This window comes from Apodemus sylvaticus, chromosome 7, assembly GCF_947179515.1.
Source record: "Apodemus sylvaticus chromosome 7, mApoSyl1.1, whole genome shotgun sequence".
Lineage (NCBI taxonomy): Eukaryota > Metazoa > Chordata > Mammalia > Rodentia > Muridae > Apodemus > Apodemus sylvaticus.
The window spans coordinates 106,338,058-106,365,410 of NC_067478.1; the positions used below are offsets into that span (position 1 = coordinate 106,338,058).

The following is a 27,353-nucleotide window of genomic DNA, read 5'->3' on the forward strand; positions in this document are numbered from 1 at the left end:
TGTAAACATTTCTATTTTAACGCTGTCCTCTCTGTTACATGTTCACTAGAATGGACTCTCCATAGGCACAGATTTTTGTCAACACGGTGGGGACGCTGTGCATTGCCAGCACCCAGAGGACTGTTTAGCATAGTAGGCTCTTCATAAACCTTACAAGAAGCAACGCTCTTTTGACGGCACGTGAGTGAACATTGGAGTTGGACACCGTGTCCGGCAAGCACTAGTCTCTCGTTCTGTAGCTAACCCAGCATACATAGAACAACGGAATGACACAATTCAGAAGCAAACAGAGTTGGCCATTTAGTGTATTAGTAGATGATAAACACTCTGTTGCAAAATAGGAATTAAAATTTAGAGTAAACTGCTAGTCATTTGTAGATAAATAAAAAAAAAAATAGATTCACCCCCATGGCTAACTGGTATTGAAACACAATCTTTACAGGTCAATGATTTAAAAGAAAAGCTCTAGAAATATTAGAAGATATCGGGCCGTAGTGGGACTAGGCATCTACAGAATTTCTGACATAAGAAACGGCTAAACTATAGCAGGACCTATAGCCAATATTACTATATAAATACTACGGATGGCCACAAGGCAACAACGGGTCAACGGAAACAGTACGGACATTAGAATGACTAACTGGAGAGGGGAGAGAAAGCCAAGTGGGAAATGGGAATACTGAAAATGCTTTTTAAAAACTAAATAGAAGCCAGGCAGTGGTGGTGCATGCCTGTAATCCCAGTACTCTGTGAGGCAGAGGCAGGCAGATTTCTTAGTTCCGAGGCCAGCCTGGTCTACAGAGTGAGTTCCAGGACAGCCAGGGCTATACAGAGAAACCCTGTCTCGGAAAAAAACAAATAAAAAAAAACCTAAATAGAAATTACAAATGACTAATCATAAATATGTAAATTACTTCAATACAGCTCATATTTCATCTTTAAATAATTATTAAAGTTTCGGCAATAAGTTGTGGTTATGTAATTTTTTCTTCGGTAATACGTCTTTTTTTTTTAATTAATTTATTTGTTCGCCTTCTGTCCTGGTTGTAGCTTCCCCTCCTCCCTTTCCTCCCAGTCTTTCCCTCTTACCTCATCTCCCCTCAACCCACCTCCTTTTCTCCTCAGAGAAGGGGAGGCCTCCCGTGCATCTCACCCTGCCTTGTCAGCAATATTTTTATTAATTCTTTCTTTTGGTGCTCTTGAGACTTGGCCTCACTTTGTAACACAGGCTGTCCTTGAACTCACCAAGTAGCTCAGCCTGGTCTGTAACTCACACGTACCTCCCTCCTGCTTCAGCCTCCGGAGGGTTGGGTTATTGGTACGTTTATTGTATATTTTTAAGTAAAGGTATTGATAATTCTAACACTGTGTGTCAACCAACTTGCAACATAAATGATCATGCAACTTATGAGGTGTGTCTTGAGGTCTGTAAATATTCAAACGTAAGAACAATGTGAACCTGTGCACACTTGCACGTCTCCGGTCCTTCGAGCTCAGTTGGGTGGGGGCTGTATTTAAGAGCTCAGGAAACGACGACAACAACAGAACAACAAAGCAATGTGGGTTATTTAATAATAGAAAGTGAGTGCTGTAAAGAAGGCAAGGGAGGGAAAGCCGGTCGGTCACCCACAGGATGCTCGGAACCAGGATTGGAAGAGCTGAGGAGAATCACGACTGTATCAGGAAAGTATCGCTCAGGCTCAGTGTTTAGGATCCTGCTTATGGGACGTCTGATGCTAATGAAGCGGACGGTCTGTGCTGGAGTGTAAGAAGGTGCCTGATTTAAAAGGGGTGGAACTATCACCGTAACATCCGGCAACAGAGGCAGACGGCCCGCTGTTTATACATCCCTTGTCTGCAGGGACCGTGCGAGCGAGCATGCGAGCTTAGTCGCCCGCTGGGTGAAAAAAGGCGAGAGTACCAGTAAAAGTGGAAGAACAGAACATAAAGGTTACAGGTGAAGGCCAGTAGGAAAGGATTTATGGGGAAATAGTTGAGTTAAAATCATAGCTATAGCCTATGGTGGTGACCCATACCTTTAATCCTAGCTCTCCGAAGGCAGGGACAGTCAGCTGATCTCCGTGAGTTTGAGGGCAGAGCTAGTTCCAGGACAGCCAGCGCTAAAGAAAGCCTATCTTGCGGAAACCACTATGAAAAAAAAAAATCATAGTTGTAAATTAAGACAATGACAGATTAGGCAAAAGGGCTTTTAGCTGAGTGGGTTCCCAAGGAGGTTTTATCCTGGTACATTTCAGGAAAAGCACAAGAATAGAGAGTGGTCTGAAAATTAAGGCTAGGAAAGAGATCTAAGTCTTAAGTTAGGGAAGGCAATTTGGGGGGAAAACTCATTGCTCTTGGTGCTTCATCCGATGTCTAACTTTCAACTGTTTAGTAGTAAAATCAAAGAAAAGTCAATCTAAAGAACCACAGTTGAGGAGGAGATGGCCTGGAACTTTCAGTCTGACCCAGGAGAGGCCATTCATGAGAGAGGCACTGCCCGCCTCTGTGGGAAGCTAGCCTGCTGATAGATTGAGGCTCTTTCCTAAGTAAATCTGCAGGAAAAAAAAAAAAGAGGCTTGGCGACTGGACAAAGGATAAATAATGTTGGCAGAATTTGAAACAGACCTTCCCTCCACCCACGATGTCCTGTGCCCGCAGGCCGAGAGACGGGCATCAACCACAGGTGTCTGGGCACCTGGGCTCAGCTTGCCCTGGTGGGGACACGAGGCTGCAGACTGCAGTAGGCATCAGGAAAGGCTCACAGTGTTGTGGCTGCTGGCTGACAACAACTAGCTTCGAGAAGATACCAGTCCAGCAAGGCATCAGCATCTCCTCCTTGAGGTCTTTGATGTACTGCTGATCATCCAGGGAGGACGTGTGTGTCAAGCACTTCTTGTGTGCAGGACAGGAAGACTGGCTTGTGGTTAATCACACGAACAGTTACGGAGGCAGTGCAGGCTCGACCAGGACGAGGTGATGTTTTAGGGCCAGACTCTGGGAACACCGCTTGGTGCCAGTGGTCTCTGGAACAGCTAAGGCTCACAGCCTAGGTCAGCCTGATGAGCTGCCCACTTGAACCCAGATGAGTGTCCTCTGGGCTGTGCGAGGCCCAGTTTGACATTGTCTGGGCTGTTCTGTACTGCGAGCTTTTACAGCCTGGTCTCTGCAGGCTGGATGCATGCCTCTTCTGGGGTTTCCCATGAAACTGGCTCAGACTGAGGAGCCTGCTTGGAGCTCTCTTTCAGAGTCTCTTGAAGTTTTGCTTTGTGTCTCCTCTTCTCCCTGAAAACCTTGCCAGAGAGTCCTCTATCCTCTCTTACCACACCAGACCCTGCCCTGTGTACTGCCAAAGCCTCCTCACAGTATTTTTTTCTTGTTTGTTTAATTTTTGGTTGTTTTTTTTTTTAAAGAAAATCTTCCTAATGTACCCTTTCTCAATTCTGCCTGATTTAGACATTTTATTAACAGTAATGACTTAGCATTTGCTCAAAAATACTTATGGGAGTGGTGGTGGTGTTGATCTGAGTGTAAAAGAGTGGTTAATGCAAGTGGAATAGACGCTCTCTCTCTCTCTCTCTCTGTGTGTGTGTGTATAAGAGAGAGAGGGGGGAGAGAGAGAGAGAATAAAAGGAGGTTGGATTTGAAACATTATTCTGCTTTGATTTAGTAATAGCCTTATAATAAGCTCATGTTAATTAAATGATGTTTAAATTTTTTTAAAAAGTAGAACATCAAGTATTTGAATTAGAAAACTTAGTTGAGCCCAGGAACTCAGTGCTGTGGGTGCTAGAAAGAGCAGCATTCAGACTCTGCTAAAAAAAAAAAAAAAAAAAAAAAAAGTCCAGTCCGTCTTGGACTCACTGGTTTTTTGATTCATTTGCCCCAGAATGAGGACCGTAAAGACATCAGCAGGCCGTAAGTCCTCTGACAATGTCTGGCTGGATCCCCAACAGTAGCAGACAAATGAAAAACTGAGCGGGAGACAAAGAATTGATCCCCTCTGTGAAGACCTTCCCCCTGTGCTAAGCTGGATGCCGTGAGGAACCATTCCCTGGCAGCAGAGCCAGTGTGGAAGCCTTAGAGATTCTGCTCCACTGTATTAAAACCATCATTTGATGGGATCCTGAGCCACACCAAACTGTGTACCGTGCCTGAAAACCCAGCTGTGTAGCAAGCTATTGCCACGAAGCCTCTCCTCTGCAGTCAGCAGCAAGGCTTCACTGTGCTGTCATTATCTCCGCTGGTGCAAAGCCTAGGAACCAATTCTGCCTTCCCCATAGGCCACCCTCCTCCTTCCCACCCTTCTCCAGGGAAGGCCTATTTCAGCTCCTAGCTGTTCCCCCTGCTCCCCCCCCCCCACTCTATTTCTGACCTTTCTGTTTTGTTCCATTTAGCATGTGGACCTTCCTGGGGAGACCTGAATGCATTCTGTGTCTGTCTTCAGCCTTATGTGCGACGGCTCTGCTCACCAATAACCAGTTACCCAGGTATGTTTTCAGACCCCTGCAGAAGTATACCTGGAGCCCTCTGAAGGAAAGGCTCAAAACAGTTCCTGTGTGTGCACGTGCACACATGTATATGTGCATGTTTGTGTGCATGTGCCACGGTGTGTGTGTGGAGGTCAGAGAACAATTTCAGATGTCAGTCCTTGACTTCCACCTTGCTTGAGACAAGGCCTCCTTCCATGGATTCCCTGCTCTGCCTCCCGTTCTCCTCCAACGGTACTGGGATTAGATACATGCATTATTGCATTTGATGTGTCTGGGCTTTACCTGGATTCTGGGAATCTGCAAGCACTTTACACACTGAGCCTTGTCCCTAGCTCCTTTCTCATTCTTTCTCTTCCTTTCTCATTCTTTCTCTTCCTTTCCCTCCCTTCCTCTCCTCCATCTCTTTTCTTTAGAAACAGAGTGGGCTTTGAAGCTGAGGCTGACCTTGAATTCTTCAGTTTTTCCTGAGCCCTGCTGATCATTCATCCTGTGCTCTAGAATTCAGATGCCTTCTTGTCCTTGCAGGCTCAATCAGACTCACCTGAACCCCTTGTTGCTGATAACCAGAAAAGTGGGTCTGGAAATCAAGGACTCAGAATTCACACTGGAAGGCTATCCATTCCGGATCATATCTGGCACTATAGACTACTTCCGGATACCTAGGCACTCCTGGAGACTCAGTTTGAGGAAGTTGCAGTCCTGTGGCTTCAACACTCTTACCACGTAAGTGTTTGCTTCTTCTGGTTCTTGTTTCAAGAGGTTTTCAACTGAATCCTAGCTGAGACTTCATTTGAACAGTCTTTTTATATTTATATTTATTATTATTATTATTATTAAGAAAGATATTTATTAGCCAAAGATATTTATTAGCCAATTTATTAGTCAGGGTTCTCTAAAGGAGCAGAAATATGCATTCACATATGTTTATATATATGTATGACTTAGAGTGGCTTACTGTGGTCTGAGTAGTCCCACAGTGGCTGTCCTCTGATAGAAAACCTGAGGATCTGGTAATTGGCCAGTCCATGAGACCAAATGTCTCAGTAGCCCTGATCCGATGATGGAGTTCCAGGGAAGTGCTGGAGAGCATTGGTCTTCATTGTACAGTGGACTTCTGGAAGAAACAGGTTCTAACAGGAGCCAAGATAAACTTGCAGTGAGATTGAAGGCAAGCAAGCAAAAATCAAAAGCTTCCTTGTTCCGTGTCATTTTTTTTTTTTTTTTTTGTGGGATGCTACCAGAAACTGTGACCCATATTTAAGAGTGGATCTTTTGTTCCCAAATGATCCAGATTTAGGTTGAGTCTTCTGCCTTCAGATGATCCACTTCTGAGTTGGCTTCCCCACCTAAACGATCCATTTAAGAGGTTCCTTAACCACTGGCATGCCCAGTGTTTGAATTTTACTTAATTCCAGATGTAATCAAATTGACAACCAGGCTTATAGCAAAGGCCTGTATTCTCAATATTTAGGGGGCAGAGGCAGGAGGATTATTCGAAGCCAGCCCTGCTTACATAAAAAAAAATGAAGCTAGCTTAAGCTACATAAGATTTGTTTAAAACACAAATAAACAAACAAATAATCCCCCAAATAGCCAATCAAACAACAACAAAAAACCACTACTAAAATAGCAACTAACTGCAAAAGTGTGTATTATGTTTATTTTTCCTTGAGTATTTGATAGCATGAAATAGATTTGAATGATTCTCTCTTCCATGTGAAAGTAGAGAGTGTTTTTGGAGAATTTACCAGAGGAGGCTGCTCAGGCATGAGCAGAAGCCAACAGAAATCTTTATTAGTGTTATTAGCAACGAACACTGGGTGATTGGGATCCAAACATATCCTGAGCCTTTCTCAATGTAAGCTTTTGTTTTTGTTTTTTCCTTATTTTTCTTTCTTTCTTTTTCTTTTTTTCTTGGATATTTTATTTATTTACATTTCAAATGTTTTTCCCTTCCCAGGTCTCCCCTTCAGAAACCCTCTAGCCCATCTCCCCTCCCCCTTCCTTTATGAGGATGCTCACTTACCCACCTACCCACTCCTGTCTTCCCACCCTGGCATTCCCCTACACTGGGGCATCGAGCACCCTCAGACCCAAAGGCCTCTCCCCCCACTAATATCCAACAAGGCCATCCTCTGCCACATATTCGGCCAGTGTCATGGGTCCCTCGATGTGTACTCTTTGGTTGGTGGTCTGGTCCCCAGGAGTTCCGGGGGTTCTGGCCAGTTGACAACTGTTGCTCCCTCCATGGGGCTGCAAACCCCTTAAGACAATGTAAGCTTTTAAGCACAAAAATTGTGTTCTGGGTTAACATACTTCAGTTAAGAAGAACAGTTAGCCAGAAGCAAAACCACAGAAGCCAAAAAGCAAGGTGAATACATTTTGAGACTTTCCCAGAAATCTATGGACTTTGGTGGGCTAGGTCTTTGCTTTAGTTCTGGCAGGTGGTGCTTATATGCTGACTTCTCAGCCTGAATGGTTCTTTCAACATGGAGTCAGTTTTGCTGAGGTCTGGGAGCCTGTTACAGACGGGAGGCTGGAGGTGGGATTTTTTTTTTTAAAAAAGTCTGGCTAGGACTCAGTGAAACAGTCTCCCTGAGCTTTTGTTGAGAACAGAATGCTCTGAGTGCACAACAAATGTCAGTGTCTCCCTCCGCAGTAGGAAGCAGAAAGGAATGTTCTTCTGTTCTTCTCAGAGAGAACTTAGGCTTCTGGAGGAGGTAAACACCATGAAAATGTAGGAGGGCCACCCCCACAAGCCTTTCCCTATTGCGGAGTTTCTAAACCATCAAGATAATCTGTGCCGAATCTCACAGCTCATGAGCTGCAACTCTACCATTCTTAAGCAATGGTAGACTGTGGCAGTCAGGTTTCTCTGGGAAAGCACAATCAGCAGGTAGAACGAGCGATTATGAATTGTTCCTGCATCTATGGGGTGGAGAAGTCCCCAGTTTGAAGGATGAAAACTCAGGACAGCAGGGAGTGAACTTATAGTGGAGTCTTGAGGCTTAAGAACAAGATATCTGATGGTCAACGTTCTAGTTCAAAAGCAGGCAGAGTCAAAACCTAAAAGGGGAGGCTAAGAGCAGGGGTGCACACCTGGGAGCCTCACACTTAGGAGGTTGAGTCAGGAGGATTACAAGTTTGAGGCCAGTCTAGGATACCTGTGAGACTCCGTCAGAAAACAAAACAAAACTCAAGAACAAACCCAAGAGATTGTTTTGGAGACACACCCACCCAGATGCCACATACCGTTTATTTTGTTTACAAAACCACTTGGAATCCCACAGTCAATCACACACACACACTAAGGTGTTTGGCCGTGAGTTATTTGCAGTTCAAAGCTGTTAATGGTGCAGCCATGAGTGACCTATGTGCCTGTCTATAGGGTGTATTTAGGAATGGGCTCGACAAAGTGGCCCGTGTTCACTCGTGAATGTCAGTCCATTCTGCAAAATTCCCAAAACACAGAGAATTAAGTAAGTTCATATAGTTGAGCAAGCTCTCCCCTCACTTGTTTCCGGAGTCCTTTCATCTTCACATGCTGGGTTCCTGCTACATCGTGATTCTCCATTCTCTTCTAGTTTCTGGCAACCTATGATCTAATCTCTGCCTTCACACACCTGGTTATTCAGGGTGCTCAGCTCAGTGTTGCCAGGCAACGGCAACCTCTGTCCTTTCATGTCTGTCTTCTTTCACTTAGCGCCATGCTTCAAGGCTCGTCCAGGCTGTAGTACGTAACAGAATCTCTTTCTTGTTTTAGTTGGAATAATACACCATCATTTATGTGTTTAAGTGTCTTTTATTTTTTGAGGCAGGGTCTCCCTGTGTAACCTTGGATGTCCCGGAACTTGTTCTGAACTTGTTAGTTCAGGACTGACCTTGAATTCAAAGATCCACCTTTGCCTCCCAAGAGCTGGATCTAGAGGCATGAGCCACCACACCCAATTCTTTTATTATACCTTCAAGTTCACTGGTCTTTTATTCTAGGTGTCTACTCTTCTGTTTGTTCCAACTTTTTCATTTTTTAATTGAATATCATCTTCATTTACATTGCCATGGTAAAACCTTTCCCAATTTCCCCTCTCCCCAAAGACCCCCAACCCCTTCTCTCTCCCCCTGCCTCCACGTATATGCCCCTCCACTGGACACACTCCCACCTCCCCTCCTCAGTTTCCCTTTGTTGGGGCCTCTGTTGAGCCTTTACCTGACCAAAGACCATTCCTCCCAATGATGCCCAGCAAGGCATTCCTCTGCCACATTTTTGGCTGTCATTCCTTTTTTTTAATTGTATCCAGAACACACATACACACACACACACACACACACACACACACACACACACACACCACTGAACTACATACATAGTCCTTTTCCCTTTTTACTTTGAGACAGGGTTTTGCTAAATTGCTAGAGCTGTCCTTGAACTCTCTACCAGAATCTGTCATTGAACTTTCCATCCTCCTACTTCACCACCCTTGGGTGGAATTAAAGACATGTTTCACCAGGACCTGTATTATTATTATTATTATTATTATTATTATTATTATTATTTTGATAGGTGATCACCACGCAGGTTAGGCAGTTCTCAGACTTGTGAGTCTCTCTTCCTTCAGCCTCCAAAGTGATGGTATTATAGGCAGGTACCCCACATCCAGCTGTTTTTGTTTGTTAGGGTTTTTTTTCCAACACAGGTCTTGCTGTCTAGCCAACTGGCCTAAAACTTCTGCTCCTCCTGCTTCCACCTCCTCCTCAGTGTTGGGAATGCATCTGTGCATGGTACAGGCTTCTCTTGGGACAGAAGCTTGCTTCTCTGTCAAGGACGCAGGAATCAGGATAGATGGGGAGGTTCTTACTTTTCTTCTTTTCCCCGCGATAGGCATATTCCTTGGAACCTCCACGAGCCAGCAGTGGGCTACTTTCGTTTCACTGAAAACGTGGATCTCATGTAGGTGCTTATACTTTAATTTCTTGATTCTGAGATTCAGTCAGGAAAGTTTCTGGTGGGTTGAAGGATGGATGGAATGGGGTGTATAGTTCTACTTTTGGTTATTGTTGTTGTTTTTTTGTTTAGTTTTATAGCTTTAAGCATTTTAATTTATAGTAAATACTTTCCATTACATTTTAATGTATTTTTTGAATTTGCAAGCATCTGTATGTGTGCATATGTGCATATCTGAAGGTTGAATTCAAGTCATGAAGACTGGCGATAGGTGCTCAACCCACCCATCTGCTTCAGCAGACTGTAATAATACCTTTTTGCTCTCATCCTTGCTATCATGCTCGATAATTTTATCATGACTGATTTTGTCTCTATTGTTTGGAGCTGCATACTAAAACACGTTGTGGATATTTTGAGGCAGTGTCTTATCATATGAACTCTACCTGGCCTGGCCTTCTCTATGTGGGTCAGGCTGGCTGCACACTCACAGACGTCTACTAGCTTTTGCTTCCTGAGTGCTAGAATTAAAGGTGTGTGCTGCTAAGCCCTAGCCTCTAATTCTGCTTTAGTAAGCCAGCCAGTTTTTCACTTGGCTTCAAGTCTCCTTGAGCCTTTGGTCTATGGCTTGCACAGCCTGCTCTTATAGTATGGTCTAGACCTTGTTTTAGCTAGCATTTGGCAGTGTGAGTCCAGCAAAAAGAACCTGCTTTCTTGGTTATAATAGCAGATTCTGAGCTATGGTTTATAGTTTCCGTCTTAAATCTTTAAGATTTGATACTATCTTCTAAGTCACCATCCTTTCGGGTACTGAGCTCATAAGAGTAATAAAGACCAGAAGACAGAGCTTGAGAGCTGCCAAACAGAGGCCTGCTTTGGAGTGACGTCACTGTGACTGCTTTCATTCCAGAGCTTTTATCACCATGGCTTCAGAGACGGGACTCTGGGTCATTGTGTGTCCAGGCCCCTACATCGGCGGTGACTTAGACCTTGGAGGCTTGCCCAGGTGAGTTGTGGTCTGAGGGTCCCTGGTTGGGAAGCACATTGACAGGGCTTTATTTCTGTACACATTAAAAAAAAAAAAAAACCTCTACACTATTTTGTTCATTGATGGCAGGTGATGGGGATTATGGGGATGGTTTTTAATCTGGCTGTTTTCTCTTAGTTAATACTTTCAAAATGTATGCATACTGTAGCAGGGCCACCTGTCCTTTTCCTAGCTGAGTATTTTCCAGTAGAACTAGTCTCTTCTTCTCTCTTGTGCACACAAACAAAAGCCCTTCTATAAACAGTGTTATAACCCTCTCACTCCAGACTAGAGCTTATCAATAAATCTTATCAATATGCCTTTCCTGTAAAAGGCCAGCTAGTAATCCCAGATGAGGGAGGAGGATTGTCACAAATTTGGGGCCATCTTAGACTATATAATGAGTATAATTAGTAGTGCTACATAGCAAGATTCTGATGTAAAGTACAGATAACAAATATTCTAGGCTTTCCGAGCCTCTGTAATTAGCCTGAAAACTGCAGTGAAAATATGTGAACGATTGGTTACAAGTGTGCCAACCGAGCTATCTAGTCAAGCAGACAATCTAACTTGGTTTTAGACTGCAGTTTGCTGGACTTGGTCTTGGATCATAGTTACAAAACTCTCACAGCTCCCCCCGTTGCCCCTCCATCTTGGGGTGCTGAGGTGCTTTTAACTGGCACTGACTGTTCCTTCTCGAAGCAGGACCACACCCTAACATCTCCGTTCTGTGTGTGAATGTGAGCTGTGTTGTAGAGTCCTCTTTGGAGCATTTATTATCACTGTTTCCCATCCTAAGTCTGTATCTCTTTTCTAAATCATAGCTGGTTACTCAGGGATCCCAAAATGAAGCTGCGTACAACTTACAAGGGATTTACTAAAGCAATGAATCGGTATTTCGACAATCTGATTCCCAGGATAGCAAAATACCAGGTAAAACCCAGTCCTCATCTCCATGGGTGAGGAAATTGATTGACAGATATAGTTCCTGGAGAGTAATGGATAGTACTGTGGCTTTCTTCACTTCAAGAAGCAGGGAGCATATGTTGGGCTCTGTGTATTAGAAGCGAAGAAGTCCAGTTTCTTATCTAAGAGAGCTTCTGGTGTTAGGCCATTGCTTGTCATGGTGGTGAATGCTGTAGAAGTGAGAAGCCTCTCTCAGGCTGAGTGGATCCAGCCTGAGCTACATTGTGAGATCTTAGATTCAATTAATCTCCTTTTGTCTTTTACACCAACTGTTCCACTGGAATCTGCCCTCCCTCCAACTATCAAGACACTTGGAAGAATGTTCAGTGTGTCTTTTCTTTGATTTGCTGGTTATTAGCTTCTGCTCAAGATGACCAGAAATTAGAGTGAAAGGTCGTTCTACAAGCTCTCGCAGGCAGCTATATGTCAGTGCACCACAAACATTGCTCTAGGGGAGCCGTGGAGAGGTTATGGTCTCTCAATTCAGGAGCCTAAAATGGAGTCGTCAGAATTATAGTGGTTCAGATGACGACTTTTTTGTGAAAGCTTATGTTTTCAGTGGAAACAGTTTGAATTTTTAAAATTATGTCTGTCTATCTATCTATCTATCTATCTATCTATCATGTGATATGGAACTCAGGTCATCAGGCTTTGTGGTAAATTATTTTCTCTGAAGAGCCATCTTACCAGGCCCAGTTTGATATTTTTAGTATTTATTTTTATTTTATGTATATTCATGTTTTGCATACACACACACACACACACACACACAGACACACACATATGCACATATACTTAGTGACCAAGAAACCAGAAAAAGGTGTTAGGTCCCCTAGAACTGGAGCAGCAAAGGGTTGTGAGCTATCTCGGGTTTCTAGAACTGAACCCAGGTCCTCAGGAAGAACAGCCAGTAGTACGCTTAACCTCTGAGCCACCTCTTTATCTCGCCAAACAATATTTTCAACTTAGGTTGGCTTTAGTTGGGACAGAATAGCATGTTAGGTTGATGAGAATCTATAGCAGGTAGAAAATGAGTAGAGAAACAAATGTTTAATGACATTTATTAGGTATTAGGCTTTGCACTAGGAAACTTTCATCCTCAGTTATCAGTTTTAGATTTGTATGTGTTGAATGGAAGCAATGGCAAAATTGGCGTATGTCTATGCAAATGCTCAATGAATGCTTCACATGGTTGGACTTCTTGGGAATAGGCAATACTCAGGAAAGCTATTAAAATTTGTAAATGACCAAACAGCACAGGCCAGTGAACATGTGGGCATCTATGGACAGTACAGGAAGAGATGCTCAGATTAGGAGTGGAGCTCAGTTGGTAGACTACTTGCTTGCCTACCACATCAGCCCAGAGTTCAATCCTCAGCATCTCGTAGCCCCGTGTAGTATTCTAGCTCTTTTGTCTCTCTGATCGTCTCCGGTCCTGACAGCTTCTGAATCTTTCTTTGCTTCTGCTGTATTCTTCACCGGAGAGATAAGAAATGAAGCGAAGAAGCTGGATTTGAAAGTCTTCCAGTGTTCATCAGCTAGGGCCATTAAGTTTAAAAAGTTAAACCACACCTTTAGTCTGTGTCCCTTCGACTCCCCTGCCACATAACGTAGGGACCAAATGCTTGCTGCTTTCTCAGTATCTTCCTGTTTCAATTCCATCTAAAGCTATCCTCAGTCACCATGGTCAGGTTTGCGTGTGCAAATACTTGTGACATAGGTTTAGACAGTCCTGGATGCTCCCATATTGCTACCTACATCACGGGCATGGGGTTGGAGTCATCCTAGTCTATTTCCCCCCTATGCCAGGACAGGCACCTGAGGTTGTTCCCCGTCTCTGAAGGAAGTGTGAAGAAATGTTTCATAAGTTTGGCTTTGCAGGTGGTAACTGGAGGGGTTGTTGGCCCAGCCAGTTAATTTTAATATTGCTCCTTAAGGCATTGAAATGACAATGAGAAGGAGGGAGATGCTGAAGGCAGGGGTGCCTCTAAGTGCAAAGATCTGAGCGGTGGGAAGGGTGGCTACAGGAGTTTTCGACCTCTCGATCAACACACTAAATCAAGAGGAAATGGTAGTTAATTAGGGGTGTTTTTAAGGAACCGTTTTGGAAGCATTTGAATTGAGCCACTGACTTTGAGCAGGAGAAGTGACCAGGATCATGGTTCATTCTCGGTGGAGTGTGCTTTTTTTCTTTCTTTTGTTTGTTTGTTTGTTTGTTATGGTCTATTAAAAAAGATTTATTTATTTTCTTTTAAAGAAAGATTTGTTTATTGGTGCATTGGTATATTGTATATGTGCATTGGTGTTCTGTTTACTCCTCTTTTGGAGTTAGAGATAGTTGTGAGCTACCATGTGGGTGCTGGGAATTGAACTTGGGTCCTCTAGAAGAACAGCCAGTGCTCTTAACCGCTGAGCCATCTCTTCAGCCTGAGTGTGACCAGCATTTAGAAAACTACAATCTTTCCCCACCGCTATCTCACTCTCGCGTTCTCATCTCCTTGACTCAGTTTAAAAAAGGAGGCCCCATCATTGCCGTGCAAATCGAGAATGAATATGGTTCCTACTATATGGATAAGAAATACCTGGCGTATGTGAAAACGGTAAGTTCTCCTTCAGTTCTGCTCTGCTTCTTGTTCTTCCTTATGTTGTGGAGCAAACGTGTCCGGAATGCCTGTATGTTCTTGTCTGCAGCTGTGAGGTATGAAGATGAATGGGGTTTACTTTTATCATTGATTTTTGGTTATGTTCTAAACAGCAGCCTAGAAATATCAGTTTGCCCTAATATAAGGCAGAAACATACCTTAGGACAGCTCTACTTTCTATGACTATCTCAGCTTTCTTTGGGTTGAAGAACTTTTACATTTTCTTTACCTGAAAAACACATGGTAATAAATACATTTACTATGTGTTCTTCCTTTCTTCTACTTTCAGATGTATTCATCTATAGACAATACTTACAAGTAGCATGTGATGTGTAGATCTGTTGTTGAGGTGGGAATGGTGAAGTTAGAGAGGTCCACCGTTCAAGATCACCCTCAGCTATATAGTAAGTTTAAGGTCAGCCTGAATGATACAAGACCCTGTCTTAAAAAAAAAAAAAAAACTGTACTCTTAGTTTCTTTTTCTGTCACTGTGATAAAATATTCAGACAATAGCAATTTAAAGGAGAAAGGGCTTATTTTTTTAGCTTGAAGTTCAAGATACAGTCCATTATGTTGGTGAAGCCAATGCAGTAGGAACTTGAAACAGTGGTTCACATCCCCGGAGGCAGCAGAAGACAGATGCTTGCATGTTAGTGCTTAGCTTGTGTTCTGCGTTTGATGTAGCTGGGGATACCTAACCCAGGGAATGGTCCTGTTCACAATTCGGATAGAAGTTCCTATTTCAGTTAATGTAATGAAGATAATCTTCCATAGGCCTACCGGTGATTTTAAATCCTGTCAGGTTAATAGTTAATCTTCACCATTACAACCATCACGACCACCACAGCTAAGAACCTGTCTTTGTAACAATTTGGTTTGTTCCCATTCATTGCTGTTACACTTGCATTAGATCTACTACTGCTGATTTTTTATTTGCGCCATTTTCTGGTCCCTTTGCCTCCTGCTCTCAGGGTGACCTTGAAGGTTTGATCCTCCTGCCTCCTCCTCCCGAAGTGATAGGATTATCGGTGAGTATCACTATGTGTTGTTGAGGCTCCCAACCCATCTTCGTTCATAATACACAAACACTTAACCAACCATTTACTCATGAAAATACAGGTTTTAAAAGGTTTGACATTTTAGAAATTAATATTTGTTTATATTTGTGTGTCTGTGTGTCAGGGTGTATGTTCCACAATGTACACGTGGTGGTCAGAGGTCAACTCAGGGGGTCACTTTCCTTCTTCTATCATGTAGGCTTCAGGTATTAAATTCAAGTGACCAGGCTAGTTAGTCAGCATGTGTTGTCACCCACCCAGTCATCTCTTGGCAATAGCATGCTGTTTGCTGGATAATTTTACCATCCAGTTTCCTGGAATCACTGCTCTCTCAGTAGAAAATGGCGCTGAATGCCAGTCTCCCTTCTTTGCTTGCACTTCGGCTTGTTGAATTTAGTCTCTGCCTAGGTTCTCCAACTGAATCTTTAGGAAATATTTTGCCTACCTCTGTGGTTATGTTAGAAGTGTCAGTGGGAATAAAAGTAGCCCATTGTCTACAGAAGTAGAATCTGTTTCTGTCTGATCTGATGTGGCCACCACTTTTCATTTTCAATCATTCTGGATTGTCTGTGTTATATGGTCACCTAATGATAAGCCACATCGCCCACTGGACTGGAATGAGACACGGAATCCTCATCAAACCCATGGGAACCAGGGTACAGTGGCAAGGAGTGACAAGGGACATGCTGGACACTCTTACGTAACTGACTTTTCTGCTCCCTTGTCTTATAGAAAAACCATTTTCTGATACCAACAGAGGACTCAAGGGTGAATTCTAAGAATCTGGGTCCAAAAAGACACAACAGACCAGACATTTGACTTGTCTTAGAACCTACAGTCACCACCTCAGTATTTTGATCTTGAATTAAATACGTCTCTTAATCTCTAGTCTGCCTTGATTGAGAGTATCCCTGGAGTGTTTGTAATTAAAGTAGGGACTTTATTTTTGGTTCTGGGGGCGGGGTTCGAGGAAGAATCTCTTTGTGTAGGTAGCCCTGGCTATCCTGGAACTAGCTCTGGAGACCAGGCTTTCCTTGAACTCACAGAAATCCTCCTGCCTCTGCCTCCTGAGTACTGGAATTAAAGGCATGCACCACCACTGCCAGGCTCAAGTAAAAACCTTTAAGGTTCTAGTGGCAAGTGACAGTGCCACTGTAGGTGGATTAATCCACAGCTTACCTGTCTTTCTCAATGACCAAAGAAACTACTGAAAAGTGTGCATCATGTGGGAAAATTTAGAGACGTTGTGAATGAAACACTCATTTCTGCTCTCCAGCTTGGAGAAACCCCAGGAGGTGCTTTGTGGAAAGCACTACAATAGGTGATTCAGCTGACCTTCAACTTCTTCCTTGAGGTTTGGAATTTGAACCGCTGTTGAGGAGTTTAACTGAGGCAGGACTTGGATTTTTGTTTTTAACGTTTTTAACTTAAAAGTAGTTGCATAGGGGAATATCATAGTTAGGGTCTCTCCTGGTGCCACAAAACACCATGACCAAAAAGAAAGTTGGGGAAGAAAGTTTTTTTTGTTTTGTTTTGTTTTTGGCTTATATTTCCAGACCATAGTTCATCATTGGAGGAAATCAGGACAGGAACTCAAACAGAGGCATGACCTAATGCAGAAGCCATGGAGGGGTACTGCTTACTGGTTTGTGTACCCTGACTTGCTCAGCCTGCTTTCTTATAGAATCCAGAACTACTAACTCAGGGATGGCACTATGTACAATGAGGGCTAGCCCTCCCTGCCCCTATTGATCATTAATTGAGAAAATACCTTGCAGCTGGATCTATCTCATGGAGGCATTTCATCAACTGAGGCTCCATTCTCTCTGATGACTTCAGCTTGTGTCAAGTTGATAACCCAAACCAGCCACTCTAGGGAATCAAGCCTTCCTCTCCATTTTTCAACTTCATTGTGGTATTTCCAGTGGCATAGTTTGTTTTTTTATTCTACTCCCAGGAAGAAGAAACCTCATGGGACTAGGAGCAATCTTTTTCCCTTAATGAATTTCTCCTTAGGCTTTAGAGTCAAGAGGGATCAATGAACTGCTCCTGACTGCAGATGATGGTGCGAGTCTCAAAAAGGGCCACTTGCAAAATGGTACGGTTTCCGTTGCATCTATTTCTACACTGGCCAAGTTGAAAAGGCACAGGTCTGTCTGATGCTTCCTCTTCCCATTTCCCGGTAGCAAGGACTTGTGTGCAAAACTGAGTTAGGAAGTAAGACCCAATCTTGCTGGACAGCAGCCGTTATGATGAGAGAGCTACTCCATTCTTTCAGAATTTTAGTGGCCTGGTCCTGGATCCATCTGTGGCCCAAGTAAAAGTTGTCCCCAGCACTGACAAGTGACCCTGATTGAACAAAGAATGGAGGTGTTTCAGAGTAGACTTGTCATGGGCCCAGCCCTGGCAGAGAAATGAGTCCAGAGAATAACTGCGGCTGGGAATCTGGTGTCAGAAGGCAAACTTCTCACGACTAGAGCATTTGTTTGGCTTGTGCCCATGGGTCTGACCTCAGGTGCACAAAGAAGAAAGAGTGAACGCATGGAGACCAAGACTGAGAAACATAATTTCTAAAATCTTTCCTCTAAGCAATTTGGTCAGCTCTGTTCTCTTCCAGTGTTCTTGTCCCTGGTCTTATTGGTGGCCCTTTCTGTGGTAGTAGGAAGTCCTGAATTAGAAGGCAAGCATGAAAGAGGTTCAAGATTTGAGCCCCACAACCAAAGATGTCAAGTTTCAGGGTCTCAGTTTCTTCACTTGCTTTTCATGTACTGATTAGTGCCATGCAGCATATTTTAAGTACATTTTAACTTTTTAGATCATCATTATAAGTTCTGAGTGAAAGACCATGTGTAAAGTTCCTTTGTATGCTTTTATGTGGCTGCAAGTGTAGCCACATATCTTTAGTGCGAGCTCTGGCTATGGAAGTATTGGAGTGAGAATCTGGGAGGCATAAGTCCAAGAGGTATAGACTGGATGCCATAATGGCTCTGGGAGAGTCTTCTGCCCCTGCTCTGTGTGGTCATGGTAGGTTCTTGTGTATGCTCTTCCTACCCACAGTGCTGTCCACTATCCACATGAAGAATATAAAGAAAGAAACATATGAAGACCTCAAATCCATTCAGGTAAGGGCCTTTCAGACATGACAGACACTGATTCTTGCCCCACCCATGACTTCTTGTTTTACTTAGTGAGAAAAATTTTAGTACTAATTAGTTTAGTTAAAATTGCAATCTGCAGTGTCCTTCAATATCTATTTTAGGTGGATTTAGGTTCAAATTGTATAAATGCAGAATACTTGGTTCACAGGCCATAGTGTTAGAGTGTTACAACCCTAACTTTTGTTTACTCTGATTTGTAGGACATTGTTGAAAGCTAGCATTTGTCATAATCCATCCACTGATGGAGCCACTGTGTCATTGAATATTTTAAATTCTTCCTCTGTGTCAGGTGTTTCTTACTAGATCTCTACTCTGGTCATCAAGAGAATCAAAAGATCCTATTTTTTTTAAAAATAAATTTCCAGTTTTTGCTTTTAGGATATCTTGAAAGGGAAATATTGAAATGGCAGCCCTTCCCCACAAAAAAACCAAAAAGCTTGGAACTGATGACCAATAAAACCACATGAAGAGATCATGTGGCTGGGAAGATCATGTGAGAGTGGGAGTTCTGGGAAGTGGCAGGGTGCTTTCAGTGAAAGGGTACATGGGAGCTCTGGGCTTCAGAGTTCCCCTGTAGGCAGTTCAGGGCTTCAGAATTGCAGCAGAGCATCCAAAATTGACACATGTTTTGTTTTCCTTCAGGAAAACAGCCCTATTCTGATGATGGTATATACAGCCAACTCTTTTGACACATGGGGGGCTCTGCGCCAGCTTGGAGATCCGCAGAGTGAGTCCTCCTTCCTGACCTTTTCAGGGAAATGTGAGAACCCCAGTGCCACTGTGCTGTCCTTTTCTAGTTCATTTGTAACCTTGAGGTTTAGGGATAAGGCTCCTAGATGTCTTATCATATAAATATCTGTCTGGATAAGTAGATGCCTCCTAGACATCTGCTCAGAAAGAGAGGTCACAGAGCATGAACACTTCTGGGGGGTCATTGAAATAGGAACCTAAGTTTCTGTAGTTTTTATTATAAATACACTTGTCTAAGGTTAGAAAAGTAACGAGAACAAATTGTTCAGTGAGATAGAGTAACACAATGGCGGTGTGCTGAGTATGGAAGTAGATAGTGATACAGCTCCAGCTCATCTGATTTTAGTTCTTTTGCTCTCCCTGGAGAATTGTTGATGACTGTTTAAATGGAGTTGAAGGTAAATGTGACTGTTGCCACCATTTTAGATAAGTCACTGTGAGAAGCTGGTACGTGCTATAGAAATAGTAAGCTATTAGAAATAGTAAGCTGGAAATAGGTATGCCCCTAAAAGGTCATGAAGGTCTTTCTTGAGAAAGAAGTAATACGTGACTTTGGATTTTGAAAACAAATACCACCAACTACTTCAGTCAGTCCTGGCTCATCTAACATGTTTTTCTGGGCACGAGCGCTAAGATCTTAATAATTTCAGGTCGAGGTAGTTTGAAAACCTATAAGCTGTGAATACTTAAATCCTAATTGTGTCTCTGCTTTCTCCCTGTCTTGCTCTCTGCAGTGCTGATGAAGGATGTACGTGAGATGTTCCGCCTTGGGTTCTCCCTCAACTTCTACATGTTCCAAGGTGGCACCAACTTTGGCTTAATTGGCGGAGCTCATTTTTCACAGGGTTACATGCCTGTAGTGACCAGTTATGGTGAGTATTGGTCCCCAGAATCACCTCCAACCTGACTGCCCCATTGACGAGTCTAGAACAGAGAAGATTAGAGAACTCTCTGGACCTGTTTAGCTGTCTTGACTTTAATGGAAACTGAGGGTTTGGTATTTGTTCATGACTCCACTAGGTATTGGGGTCTTGGCTTTCTGGGACTTTATGAGCAGACAGGTTTGTAACCTTAGTCATGCGTATCTGCTGCACAGAGAACCTTGTTTTAAGCAGTTCTATGCAAAGTCTGTTGCTTTGGATTTTCTAAGAACACCACAAAATGTAGCCTCCAAATTTCCCAAGAGACCAAGTGGGAAATTAAGGGTGAAATAAAACTGATGTTCATTTAGAAATATGAGGTCTTATTTTCCTCCACATTATTACCATATTCGATTCTTTTTAATGTAATTTTCTGACAGGTGTATCTTGGAGTCAAGACTTTTATTCGTGTCTTTCTAATGAGTAATGATTTTGAGGATCTTTCAGTTTGCTGATTTATCATTTGTTCATTTTTTTTGTGAAGTATATATGCATATCTTTGTTCCATCTTTTTCCCAAGAGCAACTTTTTGTTTTTTGAAATTTTGAAAATTTTAAAAACCTGAACTCCGGATAAAAGGCTTTTGTGGAGTATATGCTCTGTAAATGTTTTCTCACAGTATGTAGCCTGCCTTTTTATTAGCTTCATGGTGTGCTTGGAAGATCAGAAATTTAAAATTTTTAATAAAAGTATTAATTTATTACACATAAAAGAAATTGGATAGGCAGGATAAGCCACTGCATTGGAGGGTCGTGTGCTGTTGCCGGGACCTCCTGCAGCCGTACAGGCTGGTGCAGCTTGCCTCCTGTTAACCATCCCTGCCCTCCTGAAAGCTCAGCCTATGCCTCTTAGTTAAATTCTCTTATCACATAACCCAAGGGGCCCCACTGCCCCGGTTGCTAATTTTTTGTTTTTCCTTTTTAGGGGAAAGGAGTCAATCCTAAGGTGTTCTTAGGGGAAATGACACATTTCTCTTGTTTTCTTTAGACTACAGTGCACTGATATCAGAAGGTGGAGAATATACACTTGAGTACCAGGAATTTCAGCATTTTTTCCATTCTGTTACAGGTACTCAGACTCAGTAGTAACTTCAATCTGAAGGGTGACATAGACCTCCCGGGGCATCTGCTCAGGGATGAGGGGAGGGAGTGGAGACATTTTGGGGAGAAACCCAATTTGCTTCATTTTGTCACGGACATTGGAAATGCATGAGATACAGGGTCTGCTCTTGTGTGCACAGGACCATGCTGCTTGGTCTTGGCTGGGCCTGCAATCTGCTAAAACTCCTAAAAGCTAGAGGCTCCAGCTCCCCTTCTGCACTATTCAGTAAGCATGACTTGGCCGAGGGAGGAAGGAGGGGCAGACTGAAAGCATGTGCATTTGTAGCTGGGCTTTAGGAGATTCTCTAGATATAACAGCCAAGGGCAATGTGCTCCTTTTTCTAGGAAAATAAAGGGTGCTTCCTCGCATATTTAAGGACATGAGAAGACCCTTACTCAAATAGCACCTGCCTTCATTCTTCCTAGAATTCGGAAGTTAGTGCTACAGGACTTGGTCCTTCATTTGTGGAGGCTGTGGGATAGCAGGGAACTTGGTGTTTTCCAATGGGGCTGTGGTAGATCCTAGGGTTGCCAGCGATGTGCTTTTCATTGCAGATAATACCGCCCCCATTCAACCAAAAGCCACACTGATGTTTGCCTATCAGACCTTGACGTTGTTATATTTCATGACCCTGTGGGATTTCCTGCCCTATCTGGTCAAGGTGGGTGTTTCTGGTGTATAGACACATGGTATCACTTTAGGAAAAAAGGGATGGGAAATAAAGAGGTAACTCAAAGACCAAGGAATAGAAGATTATGGAACCAAAATAATCCTTGGAAATCTTAGTTCCTTTTCAAGTTTTCCAGTTAGCAATAGGAAACCAATGGTACAAACTCAGATTAGACTAAATTTGAAGAAATGGTCTAAACTTGTATAACATTGGAAACAGTCCCTTTCATGATCCCATGATCCAACTGTAAAGATTCTTTCTTTCCTTCCTTCCTTCCTTCCTTCCTTCCTTCCTTCCTTCCTTCCTTCCTTCCTTCTTTCTTTCCTTCCTTCCTTCCTTCTCCCCCCCTCTCTCTTTCTTTCTTTCTTTCTTTCTTTCTTTCTTTCTTTCTTTCTTTCTTTCTTTCTTTCTTTCTTTCTTTCTTTCTTTCTTTCTTTCTTTCTCTCTTTCTATTTTTGCTTTTTGCTTTTTTTTTTTTAAAGATTCTTTTAATGTGTACGTGTGTTTTGCCTACATGTATATAAGTGAACCACATCTGTCTGTGGAGCCAGAAGAGGGTACCAGATCAACTGAAACTGGTAGGAACTGAATCCGAGTCCTTTGCAAGGAGAGTGCACTGGTATTACCCACTGAGCTATCACTGTAGCTCTATCCCTGATTTCTTAGGTGTTAGAATAGAAGTACATCTTGTTGATTTTTTCAAGGAACCAGCTCCTGGTTTTGTTGATTCTTTGTATGGTCCTCTTTGTTTCTACTTGATTGATTTCAGCACTGAGTTTGATGATTTCCTGTCTTCTTCTCCTCCTGGGTGAATTAGCTTCTTTTTGTTCCAGGGCTTTCAGTGTGTCATTAAGCTTCTAGTGTATGCTCTCTCCATTTTCTTTTTGGAGGCACTCAGGGCTATGAGTTTTCCTCTTAGCATTGCTTTCATTGAGTCCCATAGATTTGAGTATGTTGTGCCTTCATTTTCGGTAAATTCTAAAAAGTCTTTGATTTTTTTCTTTATTTCTTCCTTGGCCAAGGTATCATTGAGTAGAGTATTGTTCAATTTCCATGTGTATGTGGGCTTTCCCTTAGCCAGACTAACCAAAGGGCACAGAGACAGTATCGAAATTAACAAAATTAGAAATGAAAAGGGAGATGTAACAACAGAAACTGAGGAAATTAAAAAAAATCATCAGATCCTACTACAAAAGCCTATATTCAACACAACTGGAGAACCTGGAGGAAATGGACAATTTATTAGATAGATACCAAATACCAATATTAAATCAGGATCAAATAGATCAGCTAAGCAGTCCCATAACCCCTAAAGAAATAGAAGGGGTTATAGAAAGCTTTCCAACCAGAAAAAGCACGGGACCAGATGGTTTTAGTGCAGAATTCTATCAGACCTTCAAAGAAGACTTAACACCAATACTCTTCAAACTATTCCACAAAATAGAAACAGAAGGAACACTACCCAACTTGTTCTACGAAGCCACAATTACACTGATACCAAAACCACACAAAGATTCAACAAAGAAAGAGAGCTTCAGGCCAATTTCACTTATGAATATCGATGCAAAAATACTTAACAAAATTCTTGCTCACTGAATCCAAGAACACATCAAAACGATCATCCACCATGATCAAGTAGGCTTCATTCCAGGGATGCAGGGATGGTTCAATATAAGGAAATCCATCAATGCTATCCACTACATAAACAAACTCAAAGAAAAAAAACCCACAAAGTCCTTTCATTAGATGCTGAAAAAGCATTTGACAAAATTCAGCATCCTTTCATGCTAAATGTCTAGGAAAGAACAGGAATTCAAGGCCCATATCTAAACATAGTAAAAGCAATATACAGCAAACCAGTAGCCAACATCAAACTAAATGGAGAGAAACTTGAAGCAATCCCACTAAAATCAGGGACTAGACAAGGTTGCCCCCTCTCTCCATATCTTTTCAATATAGTTCTTGAAGTACTAGCTAGAGCAATTAGACAACATAAGGAGATCAAAGGGATACAAAGCGGAAAGGAAGAAGTCAAACTATCACTATTTGCAGATGATATGATAGTATACTTAAGTGACCCAAAAAACTCTACCAGAGAACTCCTACAGCTGATAAACAACTTCAGCAAAGTGGATGGCTACAAAATCAACTCAAGCAAATCAGTAGCCTTCCTATACTCAAATGATAAGCAGACTGAGAAAGAAATTAGGGAAATGACACCCTTCACAATAGCCACAAACAACATAAAGTATCTTGGTGTGACTCTAACCAAATAAGTGAAAGATCTATATGACAAGAACATCAGGTCTCTGAAGAAGGAAATTGAAGAAGACCTCAGAAAATGGAAAAATCTGCCATGCTCATAGATTGGCAGGATTAATATAGTTAAAATGGCCATCTTGCCAAAAGCAATTTACAGATTCAACGCAATCCCCATCAAAATCCCAACTTAGTTCTTCATAGAGTTAGAAAGAGCAATTCTCAAATTCATCTGGAATAACAAAAACCCAGGATAGCAAAAACTATTCTCAACAATAAAAGAACTTTTGGGGGAATCAATATCCCAGACCTCAAACACTACTACAGAGCAATAGTGATAAAAAACTGCTTGGTATTGGTACAATGACAGGCAAGTGGATCAATGGAATAGGATTGAAGACCCAGAAATGAACCCACACACCTATAGTCACTTGATCTTTGACAAAGGAGCTGAAAACCTCCAGTGGAAAAAAGCCTTTTCAATAAATGGCGCTGGTTCAATTGGAGGTCAGCATGTAGAAGAATGCAAATTGATCCATTCTTATCTCCTTGTACTAAGCTCAACCCCAAGTGGATCAAGGACCTCCACATAAAACCTGACACACTGAAACTAATAGAAAAGAAACTGGGGAAGACCCTTGAGGACATGGGCACAGGGGAAAATTTCCTAAACAGAACACCAATAGCTTACGCTCTAAGATCAAGAATTGACAAATGGGACTTCATAAAATTACAAAGTTTCTGTAAGGCTAAGGACACTGTCAAAAGAACAAAATGGCAACCAACAGATTGGGAAAGGATCTTCACCAACCCTAAATCTGACAGAGGGCTAATATCCAATATATACAAGGAACTCAAGAAGTTAGACCCCAGAAAACCAAATAACTCTATTAAAAGTGGGGTACAGAGCTAAACATAGAATTTTCACCTGAAGAACTTTAGATGGCTTAAGAAATGTTCAGCATCATGAATTAGAGAAATGCAAATCAAAACAACCCTGAGATTTCACCTCACACCATTCAGAATGGTTAAAAACTCAGGAGACAGCAGGTATTGGCGAGGATGTAGAGAAAGAGGAACACTCCTCCACTACTGGTGGGATTGCAAGATGGTACAACCACTTTGGAAATCAGTCTGGCGGTTCCTCAGAAAACTGAACATGACACTTCCAGAGGACCCTGCTATACCTCTCCTGGGCATATACCCAGAGGATTCCCAGGCATGCAATAAGGACACATGCTCCACTATGTTCATAGTAGCCTTATTTATAATAGCCAGAAGCTGGAAAGAACCCAGATGCCCCTCAATGGAGGAATGGATACAGAAAATGTGGTATATTTGCACAATGGAATACTACTCATCAATTAAAAACAATGAATTCATGAAATTCTTAGGCAGATAGTTGGAACTGGAAAATATCATCCTAAGTGAGGTAACCCAATCACAAAAGAATACACATGGAATGCAATCACTGATAAGTGGATATTAATTAGCCCAGAAGCTCTGAATTCTTAAGACACAATTAGCATATCAAATGATACCCAAGAAGAGGGAAAGAGAGGGCCCTGGTTCTGAAAAGAGTTGATCTAGCATTGTAGGGGAGTACCAGGACAGGGAAATGGGAGGGGGATGATTGGGAAATAGGCAGAGGGAAGAGGACTTATGAGACTGATGGGGAGAGGGGGAACTGGGAAAGGGGAAAGCATTTGGAATGTAAACAAAGAATATAGAAAATAAAATTAAAAAAAGAATAGACTAGAAGTACGTCGACTAGACTTATGGTAGTAATTTTTAAAAAAAACTTTTTTATTGGTTCTTTGTGGATTTTACATCATGCACCCCAATCCCACTCATCTCTCCCTTCCCTCAGACCTGTCCCCTACACTTATAACTGACCCACCAACAGTGAAAAGAATCTTGTTGTGGAAGGTATAGTGTGTCACAGTGTGTCTCACAGTGTACCCCTTTGTCAATATTTCTTTGTTTGCAAATGTTCAATACAATGACTCATATATGGTCTTTGGCTTGTGCTACTCTATCAATACTTGAATCTTACTGGGACTCCTTTCAGAGATTTTATTGTTGCCCTATGTTATGGAGATCCTGTAGTTTTGGATCTGTAGGATTGCCCCTCATGTACTCCTGCAGTTCATCGATTGGATAGAGTTTGAAGCAGTCCAAGTCAAAGTCCTGGATCTGGGCCTGAGAGTTGTCTAGTCAGCCCCCCTGTTTTTCTGTTCTCACAGTCTTGGGGCCAGCTCACCAGCAACCACCTACAACCAGGGCCAACTCTCTTTGCTGCCTACGACAATGTGTAGGACCCATACTGTCAAGTGCTGCAGCAGGTGAGGGGCAGGGACATCTCTCCCTCCTGCTGTAGGTAGCAAGGGGCAAGGATGGGGAGTGCATCTCTCCTTCACCGAGGGTGAGGATTTTTAGTCTTTTTTTTCATAGAGGGATGCTTTCTCTAAACTCATTGTTAAGTTCAATATATAAAACATAAATAAACTAGGTTAGTGAGGGTGTTCTGTGGCATTGAACTTTCTTCCCCTATAAGGGTCAGCCATCCCTTTTTTGGGATATTGCCACTCTTTTTAACTTACCCCTATGGTTTCCAGGAACACAGATTGAAAAATGGTCTAAGGAAACATTGCATGCTTATTCTTATAGAACCCATCAAATATCAGTATTTTGGAACTGAATTATGGTGATGTTATTCTAGACAATTTCATATCTAACGAATAAGAAGATTGAATGAGAAACAGATTGGAGGGCCATGGGCCATACATAGGGCGGAACTGAGATTTATCATCATTGTTATAGAGATACATCTGTGTGTGGGACAGTCACAGTAGTCTGGGAGACTTTGATCAACTTAGTATTAAGGCTGAAAGGCTGAACAGAAGCAAACAATATGGCAGCTATATGCTGAGGTAGAGAGACTGAGGCATCCAGGGTCCATTTATAAAGACAGGGAGGGCTATGTGTTTGGGAACTGGAGTTAGGATTGCACAAGAAAGTGCTGTGTGATTCAGTGTCACAGAAAAAAAAAAAAGAAAAGAAAAGAAAAGAAAAGAAAGAAAGAAAGCCAGGCAACACAGAAGGAGCTGCTTACAGACGGGCACCAGCATTTTGGATTTATGCTGTGGTGGGAATCAGACTGGGAACACTCTAGCAGCTAATTCTCATATTTTCTCGTTCTGCTTTTAGTCATTTACATTTTTGAGACAAATTCTTTCTATGTAGGTCAGGCTGGCCTCAAATTCATGGTGTTCCCTTGGCCTCCTAAGAGGTGGGATTACATGTATGCACCACCATGCCCATGTTTTTCTCTTGTGCATCTCTGCTTCTGAGCTTACTATGGTGCTTTTGT

General features: G+C 42.3%; 1 protein-coding gene across 1 annotated transcript in view; it reads left to right on the top strand.

The window, feature by feature from the left end:
• Positions 1–4,395: 4,395 nt before the first annotated feature.
• The window catches only part of LOC127689802 (beta-galactosidase-1-like protein 2), a 44,627-nt gene continuing 21,669 nt past the window's right edge, over positions 4,396–27,353 (top strand). Inside the window, exons 1-12 of the mRNA XM_052189387.1 lie at positions 4,396–4,487; positions 5,016–5,213; positions 9,370–9,438; positions 10,340–10,435; positions 11,281–11,389; positions 13,930–14,022; positions 17,139–17,220; positions 18,180–18,244; positions 18,923–19,007; positions 19,765–19,902; positions 20,938–21,018; positions 21,606–21,712. Of these exons, the coding sequence (XP_052045347.1) occupies positions 4,396–4,487; positions 5,016–5,213; positions 9,370–9,438; positions 10,340–10,435; positions 11,281–11,389; positions 13,930–14,022; positions 17,139–17,220; positions 18,180–18,244; positions 18,923–19,007; positions 19,765–19,902; positions 20,938–21,018; positions 21,606–21,712 (1,215 nt within the window). The remainder of the gene's footprint in view (positions 4,488–5,015; positions 5,214–9,369; positions 9,439–10,339; positions 10,436–11,280; positions 11,390–13,929; positions 14,023–17,138; positions 17,221–18,179; positions 18,245–18,922; positions 19,008–19,764; positions 19,903–20,937; positions 21,019–21,605; positions 21,713–27,353) is intronic.